Source organism: Cetorhinus maximus, chromosome 8 (assembly GCF_964194155.1).
Source record: "Cetorhinus maximus chromosome 8, sCetMax3.hap1.1, whole genome shotgun sequence".
Lineage (NCBI taxonomy): Eukaryota > Metazoa > Chordata > Chondrichthyes > Lamniformes > Cetorhinidae > Cetorhinus > Cetorhinus maximus.
Genome location: NC_135886.1, coordinates 100627874 through 100637570, shown reverse-complemented (window position 1 = coordinate 100637570; position 9697 = coordinate 100627874). Strand labels below are relative to the sequence as shown.

General features: G+C 42.8%; 1 protein-coding gene across 1 annotated transcript in view; it reads right to left on the bottom strand.

The window, feature by feature from the left end:
• Positions 1–580: 580 nt before the first annotated feature.
• Positions 581–9697, bottom strand: part of LOC144683840 (adapter SH3BGRL-like) — a 59080-nt gene continuing 49963 nt past the window's right edge. Inside the window, exon 4 of the mRNA XM_078547321.1 lies at positions 581–3611. Coding sequence (XP_078403447.1) covers positions 3579–3611 — 33 coding nt within the window. The 3' untranslated portion in view covers positions 581–3578. The remainder of the gene's footprint in view (positions 3612–9697) is intronic.

Below are 9697 nucleotides of genomic sequence, written 5' to 3'. Positions count from 1 at the left end.
ATATAAACTATGCTATCCAGAACTTGTTCCCATCATCCATGACCTCACTAAGCTCACTGGCTCTTCAGATCCTACAGAACCAGATTTAAGCTCCTGGCAAACACCTTAAACCTCTATGTTCTCATCCCTCCCTTCTTCCAGGATCTCATTCTGCCCCATTTCCCAGCACAGCCTCTATTCCTCCTCTATACCCTCCAATTGCCAGCCGTCTGGAACTCTCAACCTCAGGACCTCTGCTTAGTCTCCCCCCTCCTTTCAAAGGCTTCTTTTCTTCTCTCTCCCATTCACTATCCACCTGTCCTGCAATGTGCCTCGGGACATGTGCCTTTATGTAATGAACAGTATAAAAGTTCAAGATAATGGGAGAAATAAACCTCCAGGGTCCTCACTTGTCATTGCTATGCCAGGAGATTGTGTGTGTTTGAAAAGTGTATGAGGACAGGATGATGTACAATGTCTGAGGTCATAGCATGTTGGAGGGCTTCTGTAGATCTGTGCCTCAACATGAGCCAGACCTGGGAGGGAGGGAGGAGGTAAAGTTCAAATAAAGCTACAGCCAAAGGACAAAAACGTTCATGACGCTGCATCAAATGTAATATTTATTAATTTGATTTTTCTTTTATTTTCTTAAGTATACATGATCTTAACAGCAAATGCAATAAATCAGAGACATGTTGCTCTACTTCTAAAGATTTCCTTAAATGTGTAAGCTACAATGTGTCCCACAAATCAATGGAAAGTACTGTGTGACAACGTGTGACACTTTCCAAAGACTTGACGGGAGCTGGCATATTGCAGTATGATGGCACCCTGTAACCAGCATGCATCAGAAATCAGCAGCCACTTTGCCAGACTGGCAGAGGTCTCCGAGAATGACCTCCATCAAGTCAAGTTTGCAAGTGCAGAATCTGTATGCAATTTCCACCCTGTGATGTTGTAATCTCAAGTTATTCTCTACCTACCATAAAGTCTCCACCATTTAAGACGTTCATGTTTAAAACCGGCAATCCTTAGGTCAGTTAAAAAAGTGATCGCCATTATCCATCTGCATTATCAGTTTCAAAGTTGTCGGTTCCAGTGTCATTAATGCTGTTACTTCTTTACTCAGAGATTGCTTAGAGTGTGGAACTCACTACCACAAGAAGCAGTTGAGACGAATAGTATATTTGAATTTAAGGGGAAGCTAGCTACCTGACTGGGAAAGGAATAGAAGGATTTGTTGACAGGATGATATGAAGTAAGGTGGCTCGTTCAGAGCATAACACACCGGTAAAGTTTCTGTTGTAAACGCTATGTATTCTATGTAATATTATACTTATTTTGGTCAGCAACAACCAGTAAATTTAAGAATTTTGTTCTATTGCTCTGCAGAGATAATCGTTATGTTTAGCATCACTCTCACTGAAGCAACAAATATTACCGATATTTCCTTAAAGGGAATTATTTCCAGGGGACGGGTGGAGAGTTCACTGAAATCTTTGAAGAAAACCTGGTAGAAAATGTATGTTATACCAGGCATGGCTATTAAAACGAAAATCCCATGATTAACAGCACCTTTCACTGAGCTGAGAGAGTCCAGCAAATCCTAACTTTTTCTGGTATTCGGGGTCCCCAGGGGTCACAGACTGAGCAAATGGTGCTGGCATGAAGGTACCTACTATAAGCGGCAGGAACTGTATTAGCACGAAAGGTATGGAGCACCTGCCATGTTATTTTTACAGCTGGTTTAATGCACAAAGCTGTCTGGCCTTAAGACGTAGCTGAAGATAATTCAGAATCTGAGAAAAGTGGGATGCTGCAAAAATAACCTGCAGGTACGGTACACTGGCAGGAGTGTGAGGGATGGTGAATTTTTTCTTATTGATTCATGGGGTGTGGGCTTCGCCCATATTTATTTATTGCCCATCCATAATTGCCCTTCAGAAGGTGGTGATGAGCTGCCTTTTGAACCGCTGCAGTCCATGTGGTGTAGGTACATCCACAGTGCTGTTAGGGAGGGAGTTCCAGGATTTTGACCCAGTGACAGTGAAGGAACGGTGATATATTTCCAAGACAGGATGGTGAGTGACTTGGAGAGGAACTTCCAGGTGGTGGTGTTCCCATCTATCTGCTGCCCTTGTCCTTTTAGATGGTAGTGGCCATGGGTTTGGAAGGTGCTGTCAAAAGGAGCCTTGGTGAATTCCTGCAGTGCATCTTGTAGATGGTACACACCGCTGCCACTGTGCGTCGGTGGTGGAGGGAGTAAATGTTTATGAATGGGGTGCCAATGAAGCAGATTGCTTTGTCCTGGACAGTGTCCAGCTTCTTGAGTGTTGTTGGAGCTGCACTCATCCAGGTAAGTGGGGAGTATTCCATCACACTCCTGACTTGTGCCTTGTAGATGGTGGACAGGCTTTGTTGTTGCACCCTTCTCAGCGATTCTTTTAAGACTGTTTGAAAGCATCAAATGTAATAAAGCATTCTAAAATAACTTCCAATATCATCAAGGTGCGATTCTGGGTGTCGTTAGCTATCAATTGCTGGGAAAATGGCAGGTTGCCACTGGAGGAACCTTGCCTTGTATATCAGATGCTTTAGCGAGGGAGTTTTTTTCTTAAACATCCCATCAACCAGATCCAAGCAACTGCTGCATAATTACCCAATTAATTTGCAGTTGTTTCAAAATGCAACTTAATTTTACTTTATGACTGATGCACTTTTGAATGCAAAAGAATGGGGACAGGAGAGAAGTGGCTGCAGCCTGTATCTTGTCATCTTTCAACTGCTAGTTGCACCTAAAATTAGACCCAGACACAACGTTGCCCTGAAAAAATAAAACAAGTCATTCGCTCTGGAGTAGGATGAGCAGATACAGCAAGCAGTGCATACAAAATAGCGAGAACAAGGGGGATTCAGTTCAACTGTGCTTAATCTAACATTAACGTGAGTGAGGTTCTTGCAATTTTCCTCCAGCCACTCCTGTTAGGCCATTGTTAAAAATTCTGAAACATGGTTATAATCTCCACTTAATGCAACAGGTAAAATGGAACAATTACCTTATTTGCCCTTTGGTTCAGGAATTTGACACCAAGGAGACCAGCACAAGATAATGGAATAAAACAAGTTCCCATACGAGGTGAATAATTGAAACAGATGAAGAATAGAAGAGAGCAGAGCTGTGGAATTAGTAGTGAAGTTACCTCAATGTTAAAACTTCAGTGTCAAAAGAGTTTGTTTTATGGGATTGTCAGAATCAAAAGTAGAAAACTTAGAAATAACAAAAAAAACTAGGGTAAGAAATTTTTTGGTAACATTTTGGGTGTCTGCTTAAATCAGATGACCAAGTAGAAAAATAAGCTAAAATAAACTATTTAAAAAGAAATTATATTTAATAATACATTTAATATAAACCCGGTGGTCCATTGTCACCCAGTTACTAGTTATTAGTAAAATTGACTGGGTGTTTTAACTAATTGAGGGAGGCTTCCAACAATCCCAACTGGTCCTCCCTGTTAAATCCTACTCAGTCCCAAAACATACTTTGTTCACACTAGAATAGTCTGGTTTGCTGATAATATCAGTTGCGATGAAGTTGGGGTTTAAGATTCTTGCTTTGCAAGGGCTTCGGCTTCCTGAAAAGGCAAGAAAATTGATTAATGTGGTTAGACATAAAATAAGAACATTCCACAACACGACTTTTTAATTCTTTGGTCGTCTTAAGCACATTCGCTGGAAGCAACTAGAATACATAGAAAGTTTAAATCAATGCTTCCATTGATTTGCATATAATCCAAGTTGTTGAGATCACAGAATCACAGCTTAGAATCTTACAGCCCAGAAGAAGGCCACTCAGCCTCTTGTGTTTGTTCTAACTCTTTGAAAAAGCTATCTAATTTGTCCCACTCTCCTGCTCTTGCCCCATTGGCCTGCAATTTGTTTTCCTTTTCAAGTGTATATCCAATTCTCTTTTGAAAGTTACTGTTTCATCTGCTTCCACTACCTTTTACAGTCAGTGCATTCCAGATCCTAACAACTCGGTGCATTAAAAATTTCTCCTTATCGCCCCCCACAGGGGGGGCTGTGCCATTTTCCTCTGTCAGAATGGATGTATAAGTATTCCTGTATCACTGGGCTCTTCCTGTCCCGTGATGTATTCGCTACTGCTGCACTCCCTCACATCATCAACTAACCAGTGACCAGCACTTATTTCTGCAGATAACCATGGCAACTTCTTAGAAATATGGGCCCCACAACTTCATCTTGCAGTAAACCACTCAGAACTCAACTGTCACAGGGTAGAAAATTAGAGTGCAGTTGGAAAGTGGCAAACTGGTTCAGTTTGGACTTTAGAAAAGACCAGAAACCACTTAGACCTCCAGCGTCTGTCACTTTATCCAAATCGGTTTGATAGTGTTTCAATCTTCAGAATTGGTCACAGGTCACTAGAAACTAGGCCTTACAGTTATCTGCCAAGGTACAACTGAGTTCAACTTGTCCTATTCCTTTAAGGCTACCATGGGCAAATGCTTTGATTAACTTCAGCCTAAAGGCGATTCTTTGCGGAGGGTTGAAATGACAGGTTAAAGGATTGGGTCTATCCATTGGATTAGTAAATTCCCAGGTCTGACCACCGGGAACCCGAGTTATCAAAGCCAGAAAAAAAACGCCTGCAAGAAATGGCTGGCTTTTCCGGGCGTAATGTGTAAAGCGCACCAGAGCGAATCCTACTTCATGGGCAGAATTTTACATCCCGCAGGTGGGTGCACGCTTGGCCTGATTGGGCATAAAATACTGCCCTGTGACATCAGGTGCGTGTTCCAACGTCATCGCGCACTCGCACGATATTTCCTATTGGCCTATTCAGGCCATTAATTAAGAGAGATTTTTCACTGCCTATGGGCGGAATGAGGTTTCCGACATTAATTTTTAATAAAGTAGAAATATGGTACCTCGGCTTGATTTTTTTTAAAAATCTCCCACCAAAGGTACACCTTCCTCTCCCACTCACAGCTGAACCTTCCCCTCCCCCTGCCCCTCTTTGCCGATCATCTGTAGCAGCCCATGGACAAGACCATGATGTTCTGAAGCAGACCCAAAGCACCAACGAAGACCTCCCATCTTCCATGAGCTGCTTCGCGGCAGAGCCATGTCTATGAGAATTCCACCCAGCATGCGATGCACGTGTTCCTCCATGATCTGGTAGCTGTAGGACTCCAGCGTCGTCTTCTCCTTGGCTGTCTGCGATCTGAGCAAGGCCCTAATGGTAAGCCCCGACTTCTGCACAAGTGTTGTCCAGACTTGTTCTGGGCCAGCGTGTTTTCCCACCTGTGTAACTGTAAATCTCTCATGGGGGGATGATTCCAGCTGGACCTTACTTTGCATTCCATTACCAGGATGCAAACCAGGTTCACGCTGGCCTCCAGTGGGATTCGTGTTCACCATCAGATGATCCTGCTGTGATTTCACGCCAGTGTGAAACTGATTTCTGCACCTCACGCCGAATGGCTCCCCCTCACCGCTCACCATGATGCCCGACGCCAAGGGGCCTGGAAAATTCCAGCCATACACTCACACACAAATACATACACACACTTACACTCACAGACACATACACTTACACATACACACGCACACACACGCACTCACAGACACACACATGCTCTTACACATACACACAGTCAGACACAAACATGCTCTTACACATACACTCTTACACACACACATGCTCTTACACATACGCATGCTCTTACACATAGACATACTCTTACACATAGACATGCTCTTACACATACACACAAATGCACACTCACACTCTTAACATACACTCACACACAAACACATAGACACACACACACATTCTTACACATACACACACACTCACAGACACATGCTCTTACACATACACTCTTATACACACACACACTCTTACACACACACACAGACACACAAATGCACACTCACACCTTTACTCTGCATGAAAGATATTAACTGCCTTATTAACCAAAGCAAAATATAGGTTTATTCTACCACCTGTGAATCATACAGAATTCTTAGTCTGTCTTGTAAATGTTGAAGTTGATTATTTTGCTCTTTCTTGATAGTTAGCGTGTGCTTATCCCATCAAAGGAGTTTTGCAACTCACTCCGTTGTATGGACAGTCCTATAAATAATGCTGTTTAAATCTGGATCAGGCTAGTAGCATTAAAATGATGCGTAATGGGGAAAGGAAACAATCAGTTCAGACCAATGAGCTATTCTAGTTCAAATGGTAATCCAACATTTACCTAAATATTTTACTGGAAATGCACAGGGTCTCGGCCCACACGCAGTAAGTTGTAACAGAAACCTATCCAGTTTCAAATTACAAAATGTCTGTGGTATAAACTTTAATTCATAATTGAAGGCATCCAGGAATCATTCTTTTAAATCACAAACAAATGGAACTGTGGTTGGTGTACACCTTTAAATTGAAAGCCAGGCTGCACAAATACATTCCTGTGACTGGTGATGTTACAACAAACGGAACATTAACTTTCTCTGGATGGTTGGCAGCTGCTTGGCGGCATGTTAAGGCTGATTTCAATTCAGTTCACCAAGTGGCAATGGCTCTAGGAAACAGGGTGATGAACTTAGCATTTCATTCCTACTCCCTGTTTCACATGCCGGCCATTTTGCCCAGAGCCTTTACAAATTGCCTAGATGCCCATCTGAATCAGGCAGGAGTCTACTGAATTAGGCAAATCAGGGTCCAATGACACACATAAGATTCTGATTGCAAATTCAAAAGGTGCAGGGTACACTATTTGTAACAAACGCTTTGAAAAAGAACCACTGTTGGCAGCTCACAAATGGCCCAGGAAATACAGTGTCTAACATGTTTTTTTTCTGATGGGGACAGGTGGAGCAGTGTGCTCCTGGACCCATAAAATTGAAGTTGCGGCTGATCTGTCTGTAAACCCCTAGGATTTCCCACCTTCCCAGAAGCAGCAAGCTACAGTAAGGTGGCCATTTTGTGTGTGCAGGCTTGCCAGCGAAATGGACAGGAGGCCTCTGGGCCTTCAAATGGTGTGTTCCTCCTGTTTCCCGATCATTCTCCATCGATGGTTAAAATCACCTCTATTAGGGGAGAATGGGGAGGCATGACCTGCCCTGATGGGCTTCATCTCAAGTTGAATATAAAAAATTCAGGCTAGAATCTCTAGTTAGATGTCTATGATCCACCTTCATTCAAAAAGTACCCGTAACTCGCTTGTAGCACCAATGTGTGGTGCCATATGTACATTATTGTAGTGATTCCATTCCATTCTAATCCACAAACCATATTATTTGCTTGTGAAGTACTTAAGAGGATAAGGAATCAGAGCAAGGAACACTTTGTCTTCCTCTGAAGTGTCTTTTGCAACATACCTTTTCATTAATTTTAAGAGCCATGTTATGTACTGTACCCTATAGTTTCAAGCACTTTCAAGTGAGAGTTGAAAAGAAAATTTGTTTCCTAACACTGCCCACTGTCAGTAGTACCTACTGCAGGTAGATAAATAGTTGCATGTGATTTGATTCACTCTTGTAGAACTATTCATTATTCTGTCTTAATTCTCTACACATTAAGCATCAACTGCCTCTACTTGTGGGTGAAAGAGTATCTTTGAGCTTTAACTCACACCGGTGCGAGAGGACACCCACCCTCCATTACAACAGCGACTGCACATACAAAGTGGTTCATTGGCTAGAAGCACTTTGGCACATCCTGAGGCCATGAAGGGTGCTATATAAATGCAAATTCTTTCTAATTGTTTCAGTGAGACTTACAAGCATGCTGCCTATAGAAATTTCCAGATCTGCTATGGATACAGCAATGCTTTTGTGTGACACTATTACTGGATGCTGTGAAGGTTGGATGGGAACTATGAGAGAGAGAAGACACATCCAGTTATTCTGCAGTGCACTGTTTCAATACAGTATATAACATGCTGCACTGCTGATTTTAAATGTTTAATCCTTTAGGTGCTATAGCTGCACTCCTGCAACACACACATTTACAGGCATTCGCCTTTTAGATTTAATCAGCTTCCTTCCATACACACATCGGGCAGGCCAGTCGGGACCAGGCACGGAGCCAACCGCCACCCACGATTGGCTGCGCGCCGCCATTCTACGTGGGCGGGCCAATTAAGGCCTGCCCAGGGTGATGCACGGCCGGTAGCGCTCAGCACTACCTGTGCAGGTGGGGGGGAGGGGAGGAGGGAGAGTCAGGGCCCGCGCTTTTCCACGCATGCGTGCCTAAGAACGCAGAAATCTCCCTGAGGCATGGAGCTGCCTCAGGGAGATTAAGTTCAGATTGAAATTTTTTAATTAAGACAGATAAAAATGATTTACACATGTCCCCTCATGTAACAGTGTCACATGAGCTGGGACATGTTTGTCAATTTATCAGGATGTATTTATTTATTTAATAAAACCTTCAGGAAACATCATCCCGCCCGTGGATGAGGTTTCCTGAAAAACCAATCTTAAGGTTGGACGGGCAGCATTGACAAGTGCTTTAATTGTTTTTTTAATGGCCTTAATAGGCTGTTGACAGTTCGGCGAGCGCACAGCTGCCTCTGGTGCGTGCCCGCCGAATATAATATCGAAATGACGCACGCTGACGTCGGGACGCACGCCTGACGTCACTGTACGTCATCTTATGCGTCAACGTGTTGGGCCCATCCCCGCACGCCAACGTCAACACTTTGGCCATTAATCCTTTGAGAATGACAGAAAAAAAACATAACATTTTACACAGTATTCACAAGAGTCTATCTGTGTGGTATCTGCAAACATGTTTTGTCTTTATTGCTGTTCCGATTTACAATAATAGATAAAAACATTTGTATTCATGAAACATTTTACTGGTTAGTACGTTAAACACTGGAAACCATTGCCCAATAAAGTGCAGCATTCCTGTGATAACTACTTTGGCACATTAATCTTGACTGAGTTTTGTTTTTTGGCACAGACTCTGCGATAACTTCAAGTGGTTTCAAGATTCATAGATGGAGAACTTAAACCGAACTGATGGATGAAACCTCTCAATAATGCATGAAGAAGCCCATGAATAAATACTGAAATCACATCTTCTTGCTTTAAACTGGTGAACCAAAGTAAAATTCAATCTTTATAGTTATTTGCCATAAACTGCCTTTGTACCCAGAACTAATGTTCTGTTAGAAAACATAGGGTGGGATTTTCCAGCCCTGCCCACCTCCGGGATCGTCCAGCCCCGCCCTGGACTTTTGGCTAGCCCACCTAATCTCCCATGGTGGGTTTCATCACAACAGGGCCAGGAAGTCCCAGCCAGAGGGTAGGAATAAATGGTCATTTTCAGATTGGGCAGGTTGTAACAAGCCAGGTACTGCAAGGATCAGTGTTTTGGCCTGAGCTATTTACAATTTACATCTACGATTTAGACAAGGTAATAGAGTAATGTATCAAAGTTTGCTGACGATACAAAGTTAGGTGGGAAAGTAAGTTGTTAGGAGAATGCAGAGGCAACAAAGGGATTTGGACAGATTAAGAGAGTGAGCAAAACCAAGGCAGATGGAATATAATGTGGAGAATTGTGAAGCTATTGCACTTCGGTAAGAAAGATGGAAAAACAGAATTTTTAAAAAAGGAGAGAGACTGGAAATTTTTTAATGTTCAGAGGGACCCGGGGTGTCCTCGAAGATGAATCACA